Source organism: Numida meleagris, chromosome 2 (assembly GCF_002078875.1).
Source record: "Numida meleagris isolate 19003 breed g44 Domestic line chromosome 2, NumMel1.0, whole genome shotgun sequence".
NCBI lineage: Eukaryota > Metazoa > Chordata > Aves > Galliformes > Numididae > Numida > Numida meleagris.
Genome location: NC_034410.1, coordinates 124,587,772 through 124,614,313, shown reverse-complemented (window position 1 = coordinate 124,614,313; position 26,542 = coordinate 124,587,772). Strand labels below are relative to the sequence as shown.

At 40.9% G+C, this 26,542-nt stretch overlaps 1 protein-coding gene across 1 annotated transcript; it reads left to right on the top strand.

Annotated features, from left to right (window-relative positions):
• CDH17 (cadherin 17) lies at positions 251–26,542 on the top strand. The gene is made up of 18 exons (XM_021388115.1): positions 251–406; positions 2,826–2,895; positions 6,081–6,179; positions 6,840–6,977; positions 8,387–8,525; positions 9,716–9,874; positions 10,186–10,385; positions 12,248–12,379; positions 13,166–13,316; positions 14,073–14,288; positions 15,508–15,584; positions 16,892–17,083; positions 18,150–18,394; positions 20,211–20,341; positions 21,543–21,779; positions 23,141–23,257; positions 23,363–23,479; positions 25,682–26,542. Exons 2-18 carry the CDS (start codon positions 2,851–2,853, stop codon positions 25,789–25,791), a joined length of 2,505 nt encoding a protein of 834 aa, XP_021243790.1. The 5' UTR covers positions 251–406; positions 2,826–2,850; the 3' UTR covers positions 25,792–26,542.

Sequence of the window (26,542 nt, the reverse complement as noted above, 5' to 3'; positions counted from 1 at the left end):
CTAGGGCCATGCTGTCCCCTTGCCATCTCCTGTCCTCCTAGAAGGACAACTTTCCCCCTATGGCCCCAACCCATACCCTACGCATCACCTTCCTTGTGACCCCATTGGAAAACAGAATTCAGGAGGAAAACCCCATAAGGATATAAAATATACTGAAGGCTGTAAATTATCTCAGCGCTGAACTGCTTCCTTCCGTGGCTGCCATTTCGTACCACCACACCTAGTCATTAAGAATCAATAATTCTCCATGCTGTTAATGTTTGAGCCACTGAACCTCTAGGGCGAGTCTCAGAAACTACACTGTGCAGAGTCGCACAGACGGACACAGCCAACCTGTGCAAAGACAAGCGCTGCGGCTGGAAGAAAGAAGCATTTTTTAGATCCAAATAAGCCTTTTGTGTTACAGGTAAGGGGTGAGCTAGCTGTCGTTTCACTGAAAGATTTTAAAAGCTGAAGCAAGGGGTTTTCTGAAGGCTTTGCTGGCAGTGTTAGGAACTCAGCTGTCCTTGTAAAATGGATGTCTGCTGTGCTGAGGTTGTCTGGTTTGTATTTGATTTGGATCTATTTCCCCTGTTTTCTCTTCACTGAGTTTTAACATCTGAAATCAATCATTTAAAGAAAATCAACTTTTTTTTTTTTTTTTTTTCCCATGGAACCAAATATTTCTGATTGTTCCTGATCTTTAGCCTCCGGGAATATTCTTTCTTCTCTGAATGTTTATTATTGAAAGTTGCTGAGATATGCACATGCTGGCTATCCTAGAGACTTCTGGTCAGATAGGGGAACCAAAAAGATTATTAGGGATATAGAGTGAAATGAAACAGAGAAATGAAGGGGGAAATATGGGTCCAGCCCTTGGCCAGATCTCAGGCTGCTTTTGTTTAAGGTAATCCTATTCCAATCCTGAAACTGTCTAATACTGATAAGTTATGTATGAGTTTATATACACTCAAACTCCATTCTAAGTGACAGAGGAGTTTGTATTTTGGTGCTCTAGTCTTTGGTAGCCCCGTGACTTGGCAGCAGCTTTCAGCCGTGCAACAGTTGACACCAAAAATGCACAGAATGGAGATTCAAGCCACTCTTCACTGCCTTACAACAGGCCCTGCAAAGGGTACAACACTGGGGCATGATATTTATTTCCAAAGAGGAGGGAACAGTAAGGACACTTTTTGTCCAATCCAAGAAATGGCTGTATTTCCACTGCCGCACTTTGCAGTCAGTTCTGGACAGAGACACTTGACCAAGACACAGCACAGATGGACACGAAAGAGTGCATTTTCCAGCATTTTCTGTTCCTTACACTAAGGGTGGACACGTCCCATCCATAAACTTTCTCCTCTCTTGCTCCTTCTCTTTTCCCTAAACCAAAACCATGCTATTCCCAGATCTTCTGTCCCAGCTGCCACCATAAGGAATTCATTTTCTGAGGTTCCTGTCTGCTACCAAATGCAGTTGAAACTGGCCAATGTATTCACAAGGTGCTGGGAGGAGCAGAGAGTTTGTCAGACAGGCAGAGGAATGGCACAAATCTCTATAGACTATCTAATTGCAATACTGGGAGAGGGAAGTCTCTTCAAAGGTGGTTCAAAATGTCTTCTTTCTGTCTTGCTTGTGCTTGGTCTCATCTCCTCTGGCTGCAGGCAGGGCAATGAGGGACCTGCTCAACAGCATCAGTGCCAGGCACTGAATGCCCTTCAGCCATACTTTTCAGACAGATTTAATGACTTTCCACATTACCTCTGGTTTCAAAGGAGTGCTTTTTTATTTTCTTCCATTACCCACCCAGCTAGCTCTGGTCCATGGAGAAAACCCAAAAATTTCAAAGGGTGCAACTGTATGTGTAATGAAACCCTGCTCAGACTGGGATTTGCAAGACAAAGCCCTGTGTCACACGCTAGCATAAGTGCTAGAGGGAGCAGCAACGTGGACAATAACTTCTGTATTTGCAGGTCCTGTTTTTAGTCAGACATTGAGGAAAGAAAAGTTTGAAAAAGTTATGATGGAAAAGCCAAGCATAAGGGCACCTGGAAAGGGGGCTGTGCCTCCATACTGTTTTATTTCAGAGGGCACCTCTATGGGACAGGGATGTGGTGGCTGAAGGATACCTACAGGTGTGAGCCAGGTGAACATGAAGCTGCACCAGAGTCATCAGCACGGCACCCCAACCTCACCTCTCTCCAGGACCTGTCTCATCCTTTTAGTTAAAATATAGAAGTAGTGAGAAAGCAAGATTTCATTTCTGAGGAACCATTTCATTTGCAGAAGGATGTAACACCAATTGCTGCTTTTTTTTTTTTTTTTGAAAATCAGGTTTCCTTCAGACAAGAAGTGCTCCCTGGACTGGAAATTTCATTTCCAGCCAGCTAGTTTTAAGGGGTGCAGAGACCTCTTACTCCCTCTGTTTCTGCAAGGTGCAAGGGGTGGTTTTGTGACCAGAAGACAGGGCCCTGAGAATGGCTTCCACAAGACGTTCGGTTTTCTGTGGTTATATGTTCCCTGTGGACATGCTTTTGCATTCAGTAAAGCAGAAATGAAAAGAGGGCTTGCATGATGCTGACCAGCCCAGCAGCAAGGCTGCGTGACTTGAAATTTTGTGCTGATTTTAACTTCTTTCTAGCAGCTATTTGAGGCTCTCACAGCACACAGAACCTCCAGCAGCACGGGGACATCTGCGCTGTGCTGGCTTCTGCTGCCCCTCGGAAGGTTGAATGGTCCTCCAGTGCTCATCTCTATAACTTTAGGAAGGTTTACTTGTAATCTCTACGCACAGATAGAGTTGGCCAATTCATGGGCTTAAAGTGACTCTCACGTCTTCTTTGCAGGAGCTGAAGCAAATCATATTCCAGTATGTATAAGCTGTGTGGACTTCAGTTTCTGCTTGCTGTTCAGTGGGTGAGTCGCAGCTTTTCCTTCATTTATCCAGGAGCAAATGTCAAAGGTTGCCCAGGGGCCTCTGAGCTATAACCTGAAAAGAGCCCAGCTAAGCAGCTGTAAACCTGGGTGCTGGAGGACGCCAGAGTCGTGTATGTGATCCTATGGCCAAAGGTTAAGCAGCCATGCCAATCGTTAGGAAAAAAAAATTAAATATTTGGAAGAAACCAGTTTACCTATTTTGCCTCTCGTAGTTCCTCCTTAGATACCATATTTTCCAAGAGATTGTCTTTATGCTAGTTAAGATTTAAAAATCCTGCAACAAACCATTAAACAATGAAGACATCTGTTACATCCTAGTGCATCGTCCTGTATTATAATCCATACATAGTAAGTGTATGGTGACGGAGCACTGGAACAGGTTGCCCAGGCAGGCTGTGGAGTCTCCTTCTCTGGAGATATTCAACACCTGTCTCGACATGTACCTGTGTGACCCATTGAGGGGTACTTGCTTTGGCAGGGGGGTTGGACTCGATCTCTTGAGGTCCCTTCCAACCCCTGCAATTCTGTGATTCTGTGTATTCCATGGCATTCAATGGCATATGGTTTAAGCCATGCATATCATATTAATTATTCAACCTCATTATTTCACGTATTTTATTATTTATGTATATAAATGCCTTCTCAGGTAATTTTGTGGAGCTGGAATGTATTAATTATACTATTTATGGACCTCATCTCTTATATTCAACAGATTTCCTGATGTTCATATGGGCTTCACTTGTTCTTTAGAAATGAAATCAACAGGAAAGATAAAAATGAATCAAATTCAAGTCTATGAAAAAATGCCTTAAAATATGGAGACTCTGGGCGTAGGGCTGGTGTGTAGCAGGGAGCAACTTGCTGCTGCTTCCCTTATCAGAGACTGCAGCACTGGCAGTGCTGATCCCAGGAAGCCATGCCACAGCCGTATGGCTGTCTGAAAATGAGCTGTCAGCCAAATACGGGCCAAGGAGTAAACCTTATTTCCCCTTTAGGCCCCTGAGGAGTGATTCATGCTGTAGACATACGTTTGGAAACATTTATGGTGCGCATAAAGCAATTTTAATTGACAGGAAGAGATATCTTGCTTGCTTCACAGCCTGCTCTTTGAACCTGCTGGGTTTTATGGTGTCAGCCTTTGTTCCTCACAGCGGGACAACTCCCGCTGTCAAACATGACCAAGGAAAAACCCTCCACAAAATGTCCCTGGGAAAACCTCCAGAGATTTGTCCTTTGGGGGTCAGGCTGTGCCCACCAGTGCCATGTGGGAAGAGCCAGAGCAAATCAGATTTGGGGTCCTGCTAACCTCCTGTCTTGAGATGAGCTATCATCATCCGGTGAAGAAGCAAAGGGCAGCCATAAAGTACTTTTTCCTGGTATGCATAGCTATTACGTGGCTTCTTTGGATACGTTTCTACTGTCATTAATGTTCACTAGCATTCTTCCCCCTCACCTCACAACTCTTTCCCCAGTTCTCACAATATTCTAGCTTTCCCATTCGCAAAAAGTTACAAACCCTTGCAGGCGAAGAGGACAAAGTCTCTGGCTATTAGTAAGCTCAATCTGGCGTTATTCAAATGCAACTTGTGACATATACACACACAGAGCAGTGCTTTAGGGTAAATTGTGCTGAACTTAGCTACGTTCTTGTCATAGCTGGAATTAAGTTTTCCCTTGGGGATATGTAAGCTGTGCTTTTCTGTGAGAGGCCAAATAGCTGTCCTGGCAGCAACAGGACCAAATCCAGGGGAAAAGTCATGCAGCACAGCATCTGTCTCCAAAGAGCGGTGGATAGTGCAGCAATGGCTCTCTGAATCCATAGAACAGAATAAACTAATTTTTCCTCTGGAAGAAAGAAAGGAAAAGTCTGGAAGGCTCTCAGCAGGGAGTGCAACCCAACAATAGAGCTGTAATTCTGGCAGGTAGTTTGTCAGCGCTGACGTGACTTCGGAGACAGAGAGGAGAGTAGATGTTTAAAGGATTTTGGTTTTGCCCTTGCAGAACTGCAGGTTGAACTGTCTTGCATGCAAGAGCTGCTCTAAGAGACCTTGCTTTTTTCATTTGGAAACAAGAACTGCCCTGAAATGTTAGGGCAAGTGTGTGTCTGGAGATCTTCAGACACCCGGCAGGGGTTGGTTATAAAAGTCATGAAAAAATTGTGATTGAATAAAACAGCCTGCAAAGGGATTGCCAGCTAGATATTAGCAGAACATGTTTGCTTCAGCAGGGGTTTACGCTTACAAACAGCCAATGCAAGGGCATAGGATCCGTGTGGCCTGCTCTGATGTTGGGAGTGGTGGAGCTGGGGACCTGGAGATGCCCAGCTCTTTCCCTCGCAATACATTTCATGATTCTATTTGAATTTTCTGAGGAAATTACACAGGTTACATCTGCAGATCCTTCCCTTCTCCTGGTGTGGTGGTTGGGTCCCCAGAGCTCTCGTGACCCCAGGGTTGCATGGCTCCTGGATGGGATGTGGCTGGTCCTGCTGGGGACATTGGTGTGGTCCAGAAACACTTAAACAGACCTGTTTATCTCCTCTTGCTCTTAGTCTACCATCAGATCTTCAGTGTGCCTATTTGCTCTTGAAAGTATGTCAAATCTCAGTTCATTATAGAATCACAGAATCATAGAATGGCTTGGGTTGGAAGGGACTTCAAGGATCGTCAGGTTCCAACCCCCTGCCACAGGTTGCCAACTGCTAGATCAAGTACTAGATCAGATTGCCCAGGGCTCCATCCAGCCTGGCCTTGAACACTGCCAGGGATGGGGATCCACAGCTTCTCTGGACAACCTGTTCCAGCACCTCGCTACCCTCACAGTGAAAAACTTCCCTGTGACATCTAATCTAAATCTTCCCTCCCCTTCTTTAGTTTAAAACTATTCTCCCTTGTCCTATCACTATCTACCTATGTAAAAAGTATAGAATCATAGAACAAATTATGAAGTGGTTTGAAAATGTTTGTTTTTAAATTAACTAAAAAAGAACACATTCTTTAAAAATGAATACACACTCAGAGATGTTCAGTGCAAGTATCTCTTCCATTACACTGCATCAAAATAACTTGCAAGGGGCTCAGAGGTGGAAGGTTGCTGTTTGTGTTTGATGACAGCAAATGTTCCTCAGCTGCTCTTCTCCACCACTCTCTCTTCCTCCCTCACAGGCTGCATGCCAGAATTTGGGGGGCCTGCATTTAACCGGACCTCTTAAAGACATGAATTTCTCAATTCCAGAAGGAGCGGGAGTGCGCCCCATTTACCAGGTAATCAGTGTCTCTTGATATCCGCTCATCAAAAACCCCATAGTATGCACGTGCTGACCTCGTGGACAATGTTACTGTCTGTCCTGATGGACCGAGCAGTCTCCTGAGAGGATATGAAATTAACTTTGACTTCCTTTATCTGAGAATTCAAGAGTCTACATGCAAAAAAATAGGAGACAGCCCCTTCTCTCAAGCAAACATATTAAGGGCATATTGTACGACAGAGATTAATAAAATCAGCATTCCTCGAGAATGGGTTTCCATGCAACTGTGTCATCATTTTCCTTAGCCTCTGAGGTTTTCTTCCCAAAACCACAACCACAGAAGGACATATCCAGCTCCCAGGCAAATGGAGGATGTGTGTCATTATTTTCCATTCCTGTGCTCAGACAAAGTCTTGTCCTAGGCAGACGTTTGCTTTGGAAAGAAACCACAGCTCGGATTTCCTGCAGCATTCAGGAAATAGTGTGAAAACTCCTCTGTTTTGGAGAGGGATGAGAAAACAGCAGATTTTTTGAGCAGACTTTTGCAATATCATTCTTCAAACCAAGCACACTGTTGGCAATAGGTTTTAAAGGACAAACAAGCCCAAAATTATTCAAATTATGCTGAAAGTTCTAAAAAAACATTGATTTTTCTTCTGATTTTTCCACATTCTAGTTCACATCTGAGTCTCCCGATGTGATATTCAGAGCAACTGGTGAAAAAGATGGACTAATTGACATTCTGCCGGATACAGGAATACTGTATCTCAATGGGTCTCTGGACTGGGAGACCAAAGCAGTGCACAAGCTGCAGGTAAAAACTCCATGAAAAATAAAAAGGAAGGGTTATTTGTATTCAATTTCTTCTGGGGGAAACATGAAATGAATAGAAAACTGTGCTGGGATTTAAAATTCTTTCTTTTGTCTATATTAATAGCCAGCTTTTTCATTTTTAATATTGAGCATTGCTCAAAGACATGTGATTTTACAGTTCTGAAGGATTTTGTGCGGGAAGATGCTCCTTTGCACAGGAAGGTAACACTGAGAACAAAAATTATCCTGATGTCAAAACCAATCCATTAGTTGTCCTAAGATGAGGAGAACACTTGATTGGAAGTGAAATATGGCACCACAAATGAGTAATCTGTGTTAGCAGCAGAAAGCTATTTGGCAGATGTTGGAAGCTACTAGAGGAAAGATGATGGTGTGTTTGTCCTGTTACTATATTCACTCCATAAGGATCTTATCGTGAATGCTGATGGGAGTGGGATAACGAATAAACAATCTTTTTGACTCAGTACAGCCTTGTGCTCTTATTCTATGTCAAAAATGGTGTTTCCTTCTTTGAGGCACTAATAGTGGAGAAGAAAATAATCGTGAGAGGATCATTGTCTGAGGAGACAGAGAACGTGATGATGCTTTAGCTAGGCCTAGCTATTTTTTTCTAAAGAACAAGATATCTAGATCTTCAGGTTTAATGGTTTCATGTTACCAGCTCTAAAGCACACTTGGAATTGCAAGTATTAGAAAGGAAAATTTCCTAGCCCAAGAAGCCATTAACTCTAAACCTGCAAATCCTTTACAGACAAGAAGAAAAATGACAGAACTGAATAATGATACTTGGTTAAGTATAAATAATTGTGATTTGATCTATTACATGCAAACAAAATAATTCTGACAGATATAATATATACTTGGTGCTTTAAAGTCAAACAAGGCTGAAAAATGAGAAGTCAAACTGTTTGGAACAAAAATGTAATCAGAACTAAGAATTAAGTTTTATTAACAAACCTTTAGATCAGCTTACTTTTCTGGTTGATGTTAACAATGGCACACTTGAGTCCTCTACAACATGATGAGTTTTCTCCTTGTTCTTTAGAAAGCATCCATTTCTATTTAAAGGAAATCTTGAGGTTGAAGCTGTGCATGAGTACAAGTAGTTTGCTGAGGCTGGAAGTTAGAAATTGCTCTCTGAAAAATGTCAGCAAATGCAGGAGTAGGTTATTCTCCTTTGCTGACATTGCATACAATGGTGAATCATTGTCAGTGAGCTACTGTGGTGAATTTGTCCCTGTTGTTGGAACCACCCAACGATGACTCTCACCAGATTTGCACCACAGTAAGAATGACCTTGCATTTGACAACCTGATTTTCATTTAGATCTTTAAATCCCAAATTTATCTGCATTAAAATATTCCTTTGTTGTTCTTTTTCCAAATCTAGGTGGAAAGTCTGGATAAAAATGGACATGTAGTGAAAGGTCCATATGCTGTTACAATATATGTTGAGGATATCAATGACAACCCACCAAAATTTGACCAAGCGCAATACACTGGAGTAGTGAGGCAGAACTCCCGTCCAGGTAATCATCATAATAATTTAATATTACAGTTAGTAGGAAGTTAGATAGAGAAGTTAAATGGTGATAAATTGGGCCCCATGCTTCAACAAGCTGAAAAAAACAGTTTTCCTTCCCACAAGACTGTACTAAATAAAGATGCAAGCAAGTATAATATAAATGAATGTGCAAACAAGTGACCGCTGGGTGGTGAAAAGGGATGAGTGTAATCAGAAATTTTTCATTGTAGTTCTTGCCTTGCAAATATTACTTATTAGGGAAATATTGCTGTCCTCTTCATGGCACTGAAAAGAAAAAACAAACAACTCTATGCTTGAAGAAGTTCAAAAGTTAAAAGTTGCCAAGATTTATACAGAAAGAATGTTAAAAATATGTAAATTTTTGCGCATCGGTGAAATAAAAAGCTAGAGTAGACAGGGACTATATGTTTACTATGATAAATACTTCTCAGAAGCTAGGCTGAACCTTAGTATTTGCTAGAGAGGCTTGGATTATGGATTGCAGAAATCCATTCCGTTCATAAAGAAGTATCAAAGAGCAGTTTGAGACCCATATTTTGGAAATGAAACAAAGAACTCAGCCAGCTGCTATCGCTGTGACCAGGGAGTCAAGAATTCAATAAATAATATGCATATTAGGCTATATGGAGCTAGAAAACCATTCTGCAATATTTTGGTGTGTACTTCAACCTCATCCAAGGCAAAAAGATTTTGAATGTTATATAGGTGCTCAAAAAACATAAAATTGTTTATTTTAGCATGCATCTCTGTTTTTTTCATTGTATGATCACTCCTTTGTCTTCAAGGAGTGTATCACAACTGTGTGACATTTTTCTCAGGGTGCTTTGAGTTGAACTGATTTGCATAAAGCCTACAAAGAGGCTTTAAAGTAAGAGATACCAGCAAGCTACAGTCCAGCTACAGGTGCTCTTTGGCTGGTAGATTGCTCTCAGAGTTACCTCTGCCACATCTACTGGTTTTCACCCCTGCTGTGAGCCTACTATGCAGAGATAGTGGACCCATGGGGTGGCACACAAGCAATGTAATCTCCACGCCCAAACATAGCTTAACACAAGAGCTGTGAAATGAAACAGAGGCATCTCACTGTAAGCTGGCTTCCCAGCTTGTGAGCTCTGCACAGATGGACTATGTGTTGAGACTAAGTTGTTATCTCTATCTCTCTAATCTAAACAGGCAAGCCCTTCATGCGTGTCCATGCCACTGACCTCGATGATCCTACAACTCCCCATGCGCAGCTGACGTACAGCATTCCCCACCATTTTCCCAATCCTTATTCAGAAATGCTTTTCCAGATTGATAGTGTAACTGGAGAAATCTCACCAAGTAGAACAGGTATGTAAAATCATTTGTCTGCCTGAAAACAAGCATATATTCCTGGATATGCATGGAAGCAAAACAACAACTCTGACTGCACTAAGCCAGATCCTGGGGTTAGTTCTATTCTTTGAAATCTAGAAAACCAATAGCAGTAACCTGAAAAACGCATAGAAAAAAGCAGCTTGCTGAGATTTGGCACAGAGGCTCATCTGAGGAGTGAGCCTCCAGCAGATGCAGAAGCAAGATGCACGTAGGAGGTAATGGTGAGGTGGAACATCTCCCAGCCTCTGCTTCATTTTGCTTACAACTCTTTGCTCTGTCTCTAGGCTCTTATTACTTAGACCCCCAAAAGCAGGACACCTTCACACTTGTCGTCTCCGTGAAGGACATGGCAGGGATGACTGAAAATGCTTTCACAAACAGTGTTGATGTGATCATCACTGTGAAGGAGAGCCTGTGGAAGGCTCCTCCCACCATAACAATTAAGGAAAACTCAACCCAGCCTCATCCTGTCAATATCACCCAGGTAAGGCCCTTGCCTTCAGTTCCTGCAAGGCTACTCGGTACCACAGGGTTGTTTTATCCCAGCTCACTGAGTTCAGTGATTAATTCTCCAGGACTTCAGCACTTCCCAGTTATTTTCCGTATGATATCCTTTGGAAATGATCTTAGGCTCCTTAGTATATTGTTAGTATGAAATTAATGGGCTAAAGGTGATGGAGATAGAGCGGCTAGACTTTGTCCTTCAGTTTGGAGAGGCTGGTGGCATCACCTGTGTGCAAGAATATCCCACGGACAGAGGAAACTTTTGGAAAATTTTCTTACAAGGTAGTGTCTGGAAGCAAAAAGGTGCTTTATATGGCTATTTGGCACAATATGAAAGATAAAGTGAGGACACCCTGAGTGAATTAGTTTACAGATTGAAACAGAGCTTTGAAATATAGTGGTCTGTGAGAAGAGTCTTGGAGGATAGTAACAGGTACTTCCAGTGACAGCAGATGTGTGGTCTCTGCTGAAGATATGACCTTACATGGATGTCCCAGAGGATGGAAAACCCCATACAGTCCCTATGGGGACCAGCCACATGCCTGTCCTCATACTCTCAAGACACCCCAAGGTAGTTCCTGATGTGTGGCAATTTGGTGCCTCAGCAGTAGTGCCACTCTTCTCTCCTGCTGTGTTTTCTTCAGCCTCGCTGTAACACAGAAGGTCCTCCAGGCTTTGGATGAACCAAGAGCTGGCCCACCTAAGGTCATTCTGAGGTTAGATTTTGACAGAACAGCTTGTCAGGGGTCCAGCTTCACTGCAGCCCTGTTGTGAATAGTTCTCCTTACCCAGAGACATCTTCTGTGGCCAGTTTTGCGTGACAAAGTGCACATGCTACTTCAACAGAACCTAAGAAGGGTTTAAATACCCTCCTTCAGATTCCAGCATTTGCATGGTATTTCTCTTCTTCTTCTGATGTTTCACTGGGCGAACAAAATATTTTGCCCATAATTGCAGAGCGAGAGTGATGTATGCACCAGTAAATATTAACCAACAGACCAACAGTCTTTCAGAAATGTTTGACTTTGAAAACCACCTTGGCACTGGGACCTTTGGTGCTGTCATCCCCTGGGCCTGGTGGGATTCCTCCAACTGTATTTGCAGGACTGACTGGATGGGTGCTTTTCCCACAGCCCAAGGAAGCCCTGAGTGAAAACAAGTGAAAGAAAAACTGGTGTGCTTGGTGCTCACAGTCTTGGTGGCTTGTATATAAATCATATGTGGCAGCTATTGATGTGTTGATTCTGCCCACTGGAAAATGAAAGGCAGCTGCTGTTATAGTGTGTGAAATATAAACAGTAATACCAACTCCTACACTAATTTGGCACTCCTTGCTTAATTTAATTTTCTATCTGAAGTACCCCACTAGGGATTCCCCATCACAGACACTGATCCATTTAATGAGCTTACACACACTTATGTGCAGATAGGTTGTGGATATTTGCTTTGATGCTCCATGTCTCTGAATTAGATAAACCAAGAACAACAAGCAGGAAAAGGCAGTGAGAGGAGATGGAATAGATGAGTGTTAAGACAGTCAAATAGTTTCTTCTCCTGGATCATCATTAATCTTCATAAAACCCTTTCACAAAAAGATAGACCATGTTTGACAGCTGGAGAAACTGAGGTAAAATTGCCTTTACCAAAACTATTCAGAGAATGGGGGTGGATTATCAGCCAGTTTTTCTGAGCCTTGTCCCGAGAGCCTGCCGAAGTGCTAATTTTCTTGTTTATGAAGCTAACAGGAATGCAGTCTTTTCTGTTTGTGGCCCAGAAATGATCCCTGTTAAATCTCAATCCACACTTATGACTTCCTGTCCTGACTAATTTTTGTGGTTTTAGGTGCAATCAAATGAGCCAAATGTAATTTATGAGATTTTTGAAAAAGAGAATCTGGCTGGGCTCCCATTTTCCATCGATCAGAATGGGTCTATTTATGTGACGCGGCCATTGGACAGGGAAGAAAAGGATACTGTAAGTAAACATCTGCAAACTAACTGGTGGGAGAGAGCATAGTGGGAAACTGATTACTGGTGTGGGAGTAAATACAAGAAAGCTAAGGAGGACACGGGGGGAAAAAGGGAAATAAAAGTTTAATTTCTTAGTAGATGTGAAAGTGTATTTATCTACTTTACTATAAGACAGACTTCTGTATTCTATCCTACAGTACTTCTACATGGGTCTGATGTAGCAATCACCACCCACAGCATTATGTATAATGGGCAATTCAGAACACACCATGGCAGGGGTGTATGTTCATAAGCAGAGGATGTTTTAAATCCACTCCAGATCCCAGGGACCACAGCAGAGGAGAAGTTTAAGTTGCAGCTGTAACTGTAAATTTACCCTGAAGTTCCTTATATGATGGGCTTCTATACAGAAAACCCACTGTTGTTTTTTCTTGGAGGAAATCTGGGGACAGAAAGGCTAGGGATCAGCTACACTAGAGGAATCCCTTCTTTGGATGTAACAGATTCATTTGTAAACTGACAAAAATGAGATATTCCTGGTTTTCTTGAATTTTTGAGAGAGTAAGTTCACAGGACAGTGAAATATTCAGGATTTTGTAATTCTTTTGAGAACTCAGACCTTGTGTACAAAGGCATCATGTAAGAGCTCTGAAGTAAACAGAGGGAAAATACTGAATGGTTAAATGAGAGAATATTTTGTTTGCATGGAAAGCTCCCATAGTTATTTATTTAAATGCAAATACGTCATCGTGGACATTCAGCACATCTAATCTCAATACCATTGTTGCAGTATGCATTCTTTGTGATCTCAAAAGACAAAGAAGGAGAACTGGTGGACAAACCACTGAAAATTAATATTGTTGTGGAAGACATTAATGACAACCCCCCTGTGTGCCAGAACGCCATTACTATACTTGAAGTTCAAGAAAATGAAAGTGGAGGTAAGAAAACATCTTCTACTCATTTATACATATAATTCTAGTCCTCATATTGTTTCCAGCTGGCTGCAAACAGAGCTAGAAATTTGGATCCCAAAGAGTGAAATGGAGGAACATTCTTCTGTGCTAACAGCCCTCTTGTTTCCGTGCTGGTAATTCACATGGAAAGAAGATCAATAACCCATCTGAGGACAGACTCCACAGCAGTATTTAAAAAATGGTGTTCAATTTAAAACATTAAATTGCATTTTCCCATAACCAGAGTTTTGGGCAAATGCTTAGAATGTAAAAAGAAAACAAACAAACAAAAAACTCCACAACAAGCCAACACTTATACTATAATTTTAGCTGTTATCATTTCTAGAAATATTGCTCTAAAAGTGATCTGTGCTCATTTCTTCTCATCCTGATGCTCCTCCAGCATAGTGCCTTTGACTTCAATGGGCCTTTACTGAAATCTGTCCCTAAGTCTTCACATCAGTTATCTGGTTTCAAGGCTAAAGAGTCTATTGCAGTCCCTTCTTCTGACCAGAACAAATAGCACAGTCCTCTGGACTGCCCCAGGCCCAGACCAGCTGGTTGGGATACTACAGGAAAAACTATAAGAAGTCAAATGATTGTGCCCATTGCAGAGTTTTCCACTGAGCTGTGTACTTATTGCGACTTTCCTTGCATTGGTGTTGCTGTGGTCAGTGTGTACCTGTGTGCAGAAATAGGAGCACTGTGCTATCTGACTGACTGTTTTCCCCTTTGCCCCAGGAAGCAGCATTGGCACTCTCTCTGCCACAGACATGGATCAGAAGGACACTCTCAATTCTCGACTGAAGTTCAAAATTCTGAGTCAGGTTCCTAATGTTCCTACAAGTAACCTCTTCTTTATTCAGCAAGACAGTGGGATTTTGCAGTTATCTGGCCATTCATTAAACAAGCGCATTGCCTCTAACTATTCCCTAAAGGTGCAGGTGACAGATGAAGGTACGTAATGCTTCCTGTTATACGCTGAAGTAATTTTGTTCACATCCTCAGTGTCCAAGAAATGAGATGAATCTTAGCGAGTTCACTGGAAGCAGCACTGGGAGCTGACCTGCTCCAGAACTGTCCTTCCTTGCTCTTGAGGTGCAGAGATGTTCATCGTGATTCATAATTCAAATGTGGAAGGAAACCAGCTCTAAGGCAGTGCATGGTTAAACCAAGCACTTTGTTAACAAAAGATTTCCTTGCACAGGGAAAAAAATGTAAAGATAAATGCTTGATTGTTTACATATTGCATTTTCTCCCTAAAAACTCTCAAAGAGACTCAAAAAAAAAAAAAAAAAGAAAAAAAAAGAAATTAAATGCAGAGAGTCCAGATAACGTATTTTAGAAGATTAAGAGCTGAAATTCATCCTCAAAAAACAGTCTTGTCCATTATGCAAGTTCTCAGGAATCCTTTGTGGCTCACTGAATGGAAAGTAAAGCTTAAAGCCTTGTACTGAGGTCCTCAAAGTCAGGCAAAATTTGTGCTTGGAGGAATATGCTTGTACATGAAGCAGCGAGATGTATCCCTTAGTGAAACAGCATAACTTAGAGACATGATAGGAAAACCTTGCTGAAGGAGAAGCCAGTGAATTATTCTGGACACTTACTTGAATTCCAACCAAGCAGTTTTTAACTTTCAGTTTATGGAGCACCTGTGGAAAACACAAAAATCCAGCTATTTTGGAATAGCATACATACAGACAGAGTTTTAAAATCCCAGCCCCCTTGCTATGGTTCTCCTGATCAGGGAGTGGACAGATTTATTGGGATCTGAAGTTAAGTCTGGCTGGAATGAAAATTAGGGCACTGTCCAATGGCCCATCAAGAGGACAAGCTAGAAGAACATCCTTGGGAGCTAGTTTTTATATGGAGAAGTGACATTGAGAAAGATAACACAGTTCATAGCTGAGATATGGTTAAAAAAAAAAAAAAAAAAGATGAGGGAAGTGAAACAGGATGCACCAATGTCGAGGAAACTGGAAAAATTAATGGTAGGATAGAGAGTGAGGTTTTCACTTATTATAGGATACTGGAAATCAAGTCCTTACAACAGCAGGGCTTTGCTTGGTTTGAGCAATTTGACAGTGTTCACTTTTGCACACAGTGAACTCTTTCAGAGCAAAGTTATTTTTGGCAGAAGGGTTGCTGTGACATTGCTTGTTCTCTTTCCATGCAGTTTTCCAGACAATCTGTGATGTGCAAATACATGTCATTGACATCAACGACCAGATTCCCATCTTTGAAAAATCCGATGTGAGTATTTTTAACACCATCTTTGATGTTCCTAACAAGCTTTTGACAAATGTTTGAGCATGACTCAATGTCTACAGAAGTCAATGGGAAACTAACCATTTACAGAACAGGTAACAGAGCAACAGAGTGAAAATAAAGGCAAGGAATTGCTGCAAAGCCTGCTTACAAGGTCTATCCAGACAATAAATGGCAGGACTGATTCCAAAAGATAAACTAATTTGATGTGCTAAAACTGTGTGTAGAAAGAACTGATTCTACTCAGGTTCAGAAATGTGTGCTCCAGGGAGAAAGAGAGAAGAGGCTTTGAAATTAACTAAAATGCCTAAATGGACAAAAGCTAACATCTCCCAAGTTCATTTCCAAATATTGTACTAATGCATCCAGAAAACCCAAAAGCTGAAATGTGCTGTTAGTTTAGATGAACGAAAATATAACCCTCGATTTTCTGTAACCAGAAACAATGGTCCAGCAGTCCGCACTCAAACGTAGACCGGCTGGCCTTGGTCCAGAGCAAGTGTCAGGCTCTTGCCTTTCACTCTGGTGGAGCTGCTGAAGCCTGGCAGAGATCTACAGACTTCCCTGGCTTTGGGCAGTTGGCCCAAGTCTTGCTGCAGGTGCTGCAGTGGCCAAAAATGCCTACACCTGCTGTGCCTAAGCTCCTGCAGCACTTCAGGCAACAGAAGCACAGGGCTCAGGAAACCTGCCCAACCCATCCAGTGTAGGTGGCCTCCTGGGGAAGTTGTACTGATTTTTGGGTTTTGCTGACCACGTTGCCCGACTATCTGTTCGCTCTGTGCCCAGATAGCAAGCTGTTGACTTTCTCACCAGAAGTTCTCAATTCAAGACCTGATCTCAAAATTGCTGGGTTACAGCACACATAAAATACAGAAAGTGATGCTGGACTGCTAATGTGGCAATGGCCAGTGGTGCACAGAGCAGTTAAATACTTAACAATCTCTGTGATCAGGGTGCTCAATGGGAACAGAGCAGATCTCTGTACTGTCCCTGCTGCTGTGAGCATTGCATGTACATGGAGCAACTTCACCAGAGGAGGTAAAAGCTGCTCCAAAGGGTCTGGGACTGCTGCTGCACTAGTAGCTTACCCACAGACGGAGATCCCCTCATCTTTGCTAAATGAACAGCTAAGAAAGAGGATAAAGAAATTTTGCTCTAGTGCCTTTCTTGCGGCTTTTGGTTCCCCAGGGCAGTGAGTTAGCCCACCTCTACTGCTGAGCTTGTTGCAGCACTCGGATTTTAATTTTCAGATGATGTTCACTGTGTCATGTCTCAACAATTTCTCTTCTCAGTATCACAACGTGACTGTTGCTGAAAGTATCCCAGTAGGAACAGTGATACTAGAAATTCAGGCTACTGATGGGGACGAGCCTGACACGGGGAGCTCCTATATCATTTACCAAGTGAAGGAAGGAGATCCAGACAACAAGTTCATCATAGAGACAGATCCCGAGACGAACCGAGGATTCGTTAAGATTAACAAGGTGAATAGATGGATTTATTCTTCTCCTATATATATCTACACACTGCTGCCAGCTCTGCTGCTGCCCCCTTCTCTAACAGAGCAGGAGATATTTATGTACAATGGGGGAAAAATGGCATTATAGGAGTGATTGCCTGCAGCCATGGTGGTAGGCTGTCATGGAACAGATCTTCCACCCTACCGGTGTTCTAGGACATTGGTGGCTTTTGCCACCAAGCACAGGTGAAACTGGCTTGTCTCAGCATTAGGACAGTTTGTTCCTGCAGAGACAAACACTGACTGTGGCAAAAACATGGTCAGTGTGTGCTGAGATGGATGGTAAATCCCACATGCTGAATGTTGGAATCAGAAACACAAGGAAAGTTTTCCACTGCATCCAGGCAATTTAATAGCAAAAGGATTCTCCCTTTGAAATTAGCCTTTCTGGAAGGACAGGAACTATGGGTCTGAAAAAGTGATTGCTCATTTTCCAAGGAGTGACACATTGTTAGCATCGAGTTCACCTGCCACTAGCCAGGCGAAGAGCAGTAATTCAGGCTTAACCTCAGAATCGTTTTTTTTTTCTGAGGAGGCAATTGTGAGAAATTCCATGGTGTAACAACCCTCACAAGACTTTTGTAAGCCAGAGGTCATCCAAGGCCTTCTAGTATGGAACTATAAATACTATTGCTGTAAACAGGATATAGTTATTAAACTTAGTCAGGCAGGTAGCAACGTTATTAGGAAGTGTGGTTGCTGAGGAAGCCTCCAAATGGGCATGTGGTTTCATTTAAATTGACTGTTCCCAGTGTCATTTTACTCTTGACAGCTGTCCCTTATTTCCTCTGTATCTTCCTTGGGAAGAAGAGGATTTTGCTGTTTCTCATGGTGAGAAAGGCAGGGGAGCTCCCCTCTGCCCTCTGGCAGCGGCACTGAGGACCTCAGCATGTGGGTTGCTGACTCCGCGTAGGTCAGGCCCAGCCAGGTGGGCTACAGATGAAAAACAAGAACGTTATCACATCTGCCTGGTGCTTGCTGAAGTGGGCAGTGGTACCACTGCTTAAAGTACATTTTTCTGATTTATCCAGGCTCTTGATTTTGAAACAGCTGAAGTGCACAACCTGGTGATCAATGCCACAAACCCCGAACCTCTGGTGTCAGGAGTGCAGTACAACTCCAGCTCCCTCACCTTGTTCAAAGTCTTTGTAACAAATGTGGATGAGCCTCCTGTCTTCCACAAGGAATTTTACACTGCAGAATTACCTGAAGATGTTCCTGTGAATACTCTGGTCATGACGGTGGAGGCCCATGATCCTGAGGGGGATGCTGTACGGTAAAAAAATTGACAAATACTTGCTTATTTATTGTACTTAGGATTTAGAATTTTCTTTCTAATAGAGGTACTAGGTGTTTGGCATACAGAAAAAGGCTTTTTTAGAAATGCTTGCCTACTCTCATTTCCTAGTAGATGGAAGAGACGTGTTTGAGTGGTGGCCAGTGACCTACCCACAGAAGACTTCTGGGCAGAGCTTTTCTAGTCATCTGTCCATCTGTGTTGTGACAAACATTGCCAGTGGGGCCCTGGAACAATGAAACTAAATGTGAAAAAGGCCGATATATGTCTCCAGGAAAGAGTCAGAGCTGGTTTGAAAATAGCAGGTTTTCCAAGTGAAACTTGTCTTTAAGAAATGAATGATGTACTGAATGTTCCTAGGAACCAGTAGGGCAGTAGTTGATTTTCATGTCTATCAGGAAACTTTAGCATTTTTTATCCCAAAATACAAAAATAATAGTGATGCTCAAATCCATGACTGATTATTCATTCATTTTCTTTTCTGATGGTCAAAGATTAAAGGTCTACCTCCACTCTGCAATGCAAGGCTCTGTGCAAGCCAATTTCTATGCTTGTGAGGAGATGCAAAACCTCAGACTGGCTCATTTGGTGCCCAACAGTTTGTCATAAGGTCAAGACATCTTCAGTCTCTGCCAGATCACAGATTCATGCACAACGCTGTGCCACATGGTGTGAATGTACCTTTCACAGCAGAGTTGGGTAGAAAAAATATTTGTGGTTCTTGCTGCACAATTCCCAGCTAGAATGCTGAAAAGATCAATCCAAACCAAACAATCCTTGAAATATAACTAAACACCAAGTAGTTAATGGAGTTGTAGAATACAACCACTAGGCCTCCTGTGGGTTTTTATTCCCAGTGGTTTATCATCTGGCTTTCTACTTTCCCCTAACTTTTGGGAACTTAACATGCTTGGCCTTTAGTCAAGCTGGTTTGACAGTGAGCCACATAGTCCAGAAGCTCCGGGGGATGATGACAGAGACAGATGACAGGAATTCATGTTTACATGAACCACATTTATGCCAAAAAATAGGTTAAAAGAAGTACAATGTAAAGAGTAAAAATGTACAAACATGGCAGCTGTTTTTAATGTAACGGTTACTGAAAGAGCAGAAGTAGTCAATGAAAGATATTCAAACAAATGTTTTTACATGGGTTATGTGTTCATGGTTAAATTTGTGTAAATAAATACCCAGAGACCTTGTGCTTTCTTCTTTTTCTCTTTTTAAACAATAATATACAGGCAGTTAAACAGTGATCTTTAAAGCATTCTGTTTCAAAGCTGCTCCCATGGTAATTACAACACAGCCCATCTCAGAGTGCTGGCCCCTTGCTTATCCTGTCTCCACTGCTTTTTATGCCCCTACCCACTATGGCCTGCCACTATGGGGACCATCAAAACCAAGGCATGGCAGACAATATGGGGAGATAGGGACATGGCACTGAAACAAAGCGTACTTCTAGATCAAAAGCTAGAAATGCCACAGGTTTTGCAGTTACAAGGAAGGTGGAGTTGCAGCACACGTGAGCTGGAGGAGTGGTGGCATTCCCATAATTCTACTCTCACTCTTTATCCTCTGAACTTAATCACTACCAGAAATCAATGAGTTTGGCCTCCCTTCCTCTGTCTGTCCCTCCTGGTTGGCTGTACTACTGGGACCTTTCTGAGAACTTCTCTCTTCAAGTACAACATTAATTTAGCTACTTGCCTATAATCAATAAAGTATTTGTTCTGTCAACATTTTTTTTTGTGATTTGGAATAATGTATGTGATTTTTTTCTTATTTCTTTCTAAAGATATTCCTTAGAAGGTGACTGGAGAAAATGGCTGAGGATTGATTCGACCACTGGGCAGATATACACTGCTTCTGCTTTGGATCGAGAACAAGAACAAGTGTACAGAGTTGATGTTGTTGCATCAGAGATAAGTAAGTGATGAAACAACTACACACACATACAGATAAATTCCCTGTCCTTATTGGTATATGAGTAATGATTGTATTTCTTGTGAATTCATGAGGACTGGGCAGCAAAACTGAACACATGGAAAGTACAGGAACATGTGATATATCTTTAGAAGGATATATCCCTTAAGAATCAAACTTTCTTAAAGGATATTTTGAAAATGCAGAACATGAAGATTAAAAGAGCTTTCATGAAGTCAGCTATCATATGCCATTATATTTGCTTGAGCAACAAGACATACAGTGAAAGTCACAATTTCTTCAATGTTTTCAGCATCAACTTTTTTTACCATTTTTTTCTTCCACAGATATAAATATTTTAGACCTTCTTGTAGGTATTTTTAAGCTTCCCAAAAACATATCTGGACAGTAACTTGTAATCTTATATAGAATTTCATTTTATTACAAATAAAGCTAATAAAGTAGTTAGTATGAAATACATTAAGGCTCCTAGTTTCATTAGCATCTTTGAGGTAGTTCATGTGGGGAGATTTTCTCATGTGTTTTACATCAAATAGAAGTTAAAAAGCCTGGACTATATCTAACTGAATAGGTATAAATCTTGTTTTTCCCTTGTTAAGCACAGATAAAAAATAATACTGGCCACTGTTCTGGAGGATGTAAAGATGAAGTTACTGTATGTCAGGAAGAAGGTGTGCTTCCTCAAACACTGAGTTGGAGTGGGGCCATTCCTACAGGAATGGACAGAAGAAATGACAGGACTCTGAGAGCTTTTCCTGAGTATCTTATCTTGGCCCTGGGGCAGGGTATTGACTTGTGTTTCCTATGTATAGAAAAGAGATGGGAAATTTTTGGAGCTTCACACTTAAAAGAGTGCTCCAAAGAGTGAATGCTCTGACCTTGGATACAACTGTTTAACAGATACAATGGTCTAGCTGCCTCCTTTGGTTTGCCAGTGTTCTGTAAGTTAAGTTAGCAAGAGTTGTGGACAAATAAATCATACTTTTTAAAAAACTGGTAGAAGCTACCATCAGTCTGTCTGGATCTCCTGACACCTTGCCTCCACTTCCTGTGAAGATAATACCACCTCCTACTGCCCACATTATGATGCACCAGGATACCTATAAGATAGCTGCAAACGAAACAACCCAGTCTCTACATCCGAGCTGTGATTTGTAACTTTGCATTCTGTTAAATTCTACAGATAATGCGGCCCAGAAATTCAAAACTCCCTTAGAATTAACCTTAAAGGATGTGAATGACAACCCTCCACGGTTAAATATGGATTATCCTCTTTTCTTCTGCTACCCACTCAGCGGAGGAGAGAGAACACTCATTCGAGCTACTGATGATGATGAACAGAAATTTTACTCAACAATTACTTTTTCTCTCAAGGATGATATTGATACAAGAAATAGCTGGGAAATCTCAAAAGTCAATGGTAAGTTAATAAAGCTACTCTTATAATGAAATGAGACTCTTTAAGTAATCTGGGAAATATGAATTCCTTTCCATTCCTACCATCGCGTATCCAATATTTCAGATAAAAGAAAATGTAAGTTGTTGAGAAATTCCATATATTTTGGCATACACTTATATGAACACTGAAATCTTTTTTTTTTTTTTAAGAGATAACATTTAGTACATTGCAAATTAAAATTTATCTGGTACTTAGAAGAGAAGAAACATGTAAGAATAAAATGTACAGTGTGCTTAGAAAAACATAAGTTACTTCTGACATAGAACTGTTTGTAAATTATCTATTAATTACTCCTATCTGTGTGCAAAGAGAAGTCCTGCCTCACAATCCAAATGGCTTTTTTTGAAGGAGGATAGTAAGCATGTGAATAGAAAGAATGCTGGGCTGATATAACCTATTCCTAAAAGTCTTCTGATGAAATGTCTCACTAGAAAAGTTTGGATTGCCACAGTGTGAAAGGGACAAGTTTTGAAAGGATAAATCATATACAAATCAGAAATTGGAGTAAGTGGTCAGCTCTTGCAGTAGAGGGAATTCACATAAGGTTTTTTTTTTTTTTTTTTTTTTTTTTGCTTTGAAATGTGCAGTTCTACATACCTGCAAAGCGTGTGGATGTGCAATAAGGAGACAAAGTTCACTGGTGATACAAAGTTATTTGAGTAGAAACCAATTGACTGTAGACCTTCTTACCACAGGATGTTGTGGATGTAGAAATCTTCAACAAGTTCAAATAAAAAAGATATATCTTGCCCAGGATGTCCTTGAGGTGAAAATGAAGGCTGGGAGAGTATAAGGAGAAAATAATACATATGCTTACTTTTTTTATTGTAATCTCCAGTTTTTGTGGAGATAAGATAGAGGCTTAGATGGACCTTTGAACTGATCCCAGTGAATGAACTTGTACATTTCCTAGTTTTAAAGTGTCTTGGATGTGACAGTGTAAGAGCACTAGAAAGTTGATCTGTCCTCTAAATTTTCTTGGGAACAGTTTTAGTTGGTTATGGCTTATAAGAGTACATGATGATTGATACTCTTGGTTTAGATGTGATGGTATCACTGTAGCACTACCCAAGATTAGATTTGACTGCCGCAGAAATTAAGAAGGAAACTCTCTGACCATATGACACAAAAGGCCAGACTGTGCATTCAGGCAGTCACTTTTGACTTAGTGTTTGCAAACCAGTGAGACCTAGGAAGATATGGAGGAAAACAGGAAATGCCATCAAGTGGAAAGCAGCTTAAGAAAAAGCATTTGCAGCTATAATGAATGTTGAGCTAAATTTCTTCCTTGCTGACACGAATATCCCTTTTTTTACTTACAGCTACTCATGCTTACCTCTCTCCAAGGCATACTAACTTTGAAGAGAAGGTATATACTGTTCCAATGATACTTAATGACAATGGAGTACCACCGTTGGAGAGAGAAGTGAATCTTGAAGGTACGCTATGCACAGAACTATTATTTCAAGGCAACAGTAATATGTAAGAATAATCAAACTGCACTGTTAAACTTCTCATTAACTTCATGGCATTTCTTTTTGCAGTAAACATCTGCACATGTTCAAGTGAAATGTCTTGTTTTATACAAGTAGAACGTGAGCACTCCAAGCCAAGCACCGGTCAAGCAATTGGGATTCTTCTTGGTGTCCTGCTAGTTATCGGTAGGTGATTTCTTCTCGGTTGACATGAGGTCTGGACTCTGATAATGATGGTCACTGATTCACTCCTTCTGCAAAGAGATGTCATAAATGTTGCAGAATGAGCAAAAGAGAGATTTCATATATCATGATCCTGTACCACAGTCACTGCACACTTGAAGGTTCTTGGTCATAGAAACACATTTCTTTGGTATTTGCTTCTGCATGCACATATAATGACATAGAAAGCAGTTATGACAGAAGAAAATGCTACACTTATATTGTCACTTCATTGTTAACTGCCACCTTTTCCCTATCAGAGAATGGACTGGAACCCTGTCTTGGGCTTTCGGATTATAGTGAAAATAGTGAAAAAGTGTCCAATCATGTCATGCTATTTACTGTCTGTAGATTTCCAATCAACTGCTACCCATAGATTATAATTATGATTTCTTTCACTTGCTTCAGCTTTGGAGGTTTCCATTTTCCAGAGAGAGAACAAATTGTTTTGAGCAGTGGAAAATCGGTATTTATATGAACAAAGTAGATTATGTTAAGTAAGTGCTACCATGAGCATGAGCTGATGCTCCTTTGACAAATGGCTTAAAACTTTTTTCCAAACCAAAACATAATCTTTTTTGGTATTCTTTTTGTGAACATGAGTAAAAAATCAGTGAGGATGATTGCTGATGGGTTCCAATACCCTAGGAAGTAAAGAACAAAAAGAATTCAGTGCATGATACCATGTGATTTTTGAATGTGATGTTCACAAACACCAGAATCGGAGACTGTGAATGAGCCATGAAGAGGGGAAAGATCCATGGAGAAAATCAAAGAAAATAAATTAAATACTTTACAGACCTCATATTCAAAAGAGTAGGGTGATATCTACAGGATAGAAGTGGGAAAAAAAAAAAACAACAACCTAAGAACTTATCTAATAATTATGCCAATTTGAAAAGAGAATGAGTCCTCAAGAACAAGTTCCTATTTAGCCAAAAAGACAAAGACAAAATCCTATACACAAACCCCTAAAGCCAGAGAAAATGCCAATGCATATTTGATGCATACATGTTCATATTTTGAAGATAAAAAGAGAAAAAAGTGACCTAAAATGGGAGAAGCCATGCTCAGATCAAGTAGTTGACAGAGAAAACCATTAATCTGCATCTTTATCCTCTCTGTTCAAGCTTCTCACATAACTTTTTTTGCACAATGCCTTAGTTTGATCCTTCTCTTAGCATGATGCTATATGTAAATACAAATTATGATGGGTAACTGGAAAAAAGATACTTCAATTGGCCGGTTTTAGAGAACACAGTAAAATTGGCTACCACATTGTAACTTAAAAACAAGACAAAACAACACAGTGCATGTAGCTCATAAAGGACTTTTAAAATAATTCCTGAAATGAATATACATGGTTTATTTTTCAACATAATTTTTCCACGTTAAAGGAAAAATATTATAGTGTCTTAAGCAGAGCTAACATGGATCAGGGATCAGAGATGGGCAAGGAAAAAAGAAAGAGAAAGTTATCTAAAACCTTATTGAAATCTGGTGCTATTACAAATGTTGAGTTAGACCTTGAAACTCAGAAGGTATGATACTAAAAACAGCCATTTCTTGGAGGTGTGTGTGACACAAGAATGAATTCCTGCATGAGCAAAGGACTGTCTGAGACCTCAGCACTTTCTGTTCCAAGAGAAAGGATCCTCTGTAGTCTTACTTTATTTAAAAGAAACATAGAGAATAGACGCTGGAAAACAATTCAGTAAAGCACAAAATAAACTGCAAACTTCAGCCAATACAGTTTGATGGGACAAAGTCTTTCATTAAAGCAAAATTCCTCTCTCTTGGAAAGTGTTTCTTGCATTGAGGAAAGGGTGGGAGAATCACTGAAGAACTACTGGCTGAGGTTGGCAGGGACCTCTAGGTCCATCTGGTCCAACCACTCCTCCAGCAGGGACACCTACAGCAGGTTGCACAGGACAGCTACTCAAATATGAACATAAAATAAAAACAACTGTGGAGGAGATATTCAGAGCAATGAATGGGGTCCTTGAACACACTGTTGGCCCAGTACCGCATGGTCATTCCCAGAGTGATTTGGTTTCATTCAAGATGTGGAGCAGTACATATATTACAGTGTTAGTGTCAGATTCTTTGCTGAAATACATTTTCAGAACGTTTTCTCTTTACTGGCAAGTGCTCTCTGTTTTTCAGGTGCAATTATAGGAGGTGCATTTTTTCACATGAAATACAAAGAGAAAAATAAGAAGAGCCAACAGAAAGATGTAAAGGATCAGTCTGAACGTGATAAACTGAATATATGACTGTTAATATTAACAAGAAAAAAATGTCCTTTGGGTTGGGGAGACGTGACCTTTGTATCTCCCAAAGCCCAGAAGTGTATTATCAAGAACTGAGGATACAAGCATGGACAAGCAGGATCCCAGGGTTTTGTCCTCACTTTTGCAGGTAATAATATTCAGTCACAAAACCAAAACCAAACATACACTTCAGCACCAGCCATGAGTCAAAGGATCAGCTTTGACAACTGCTAGCTCTTGACACCACCAAATGCTGAGCTCCTGCAAGGATCAACGTATGGAACGAGTCGCTGTTCGGCAGCTAAAGCAAACATGGACTTTCCAGAGGACTAACATTTTATTTGACTGCACATCTACTGCTCTATACCTCTCCATAAGTAACTGAACAGTAGAATGGGGAATAAAATCCTATGCTATGTTTGAAGGTATCTCGCAAAGTATCAGGAGTTGCTCTGAGTCTCAGCAAAGTTGTTTCCAAACACTGCAGTCTGAAATCTGGCCTGGGTCACATCTGCCTGCTTACATTATTCTGGTGAATTTGTGCTAGCAATATTCACTAGCAATGTGACATTTCAGTTTTTTGTTTATGGGATCCAGTTTGTGAAGTGATGTTGTATTTCATTACAGTTTTGAGGTTAAAAAACATGCACTGAGTCATGTGGAAATTGGGTGATGTCCTGTTTTATCATACTGTTGCAAATATTTTGCTTGCCTCTCACACACTTGATAAGAATAAAAATGTTCTTTAATGGTT

Excerpts from the sequence above, each read along its gene's own strand:
- CDH17 (XM_021388115.1), top strand. The coding sequence starts at position 2,851 with ATGTATAAGCTGTGTGGACTTCAGTTTCTGCTTGCTGTTCAGTGG. Across the intron at positions 6,180-6,839 it reads GAGTGCGCCCCATTTACCAG|TTCACATCTGAGTCTCCCGA; the intron begins GTAATCAGTGTC and ends TCCACATTCTAG. Across the intron at positions 15,585-16,891 it reads CCATCTTTGAAAAATCCGAT|TATCACAACGTGACTGTTGC; the intron begins GTGAGTATTTTT and ends TTCTCTTCTCAG.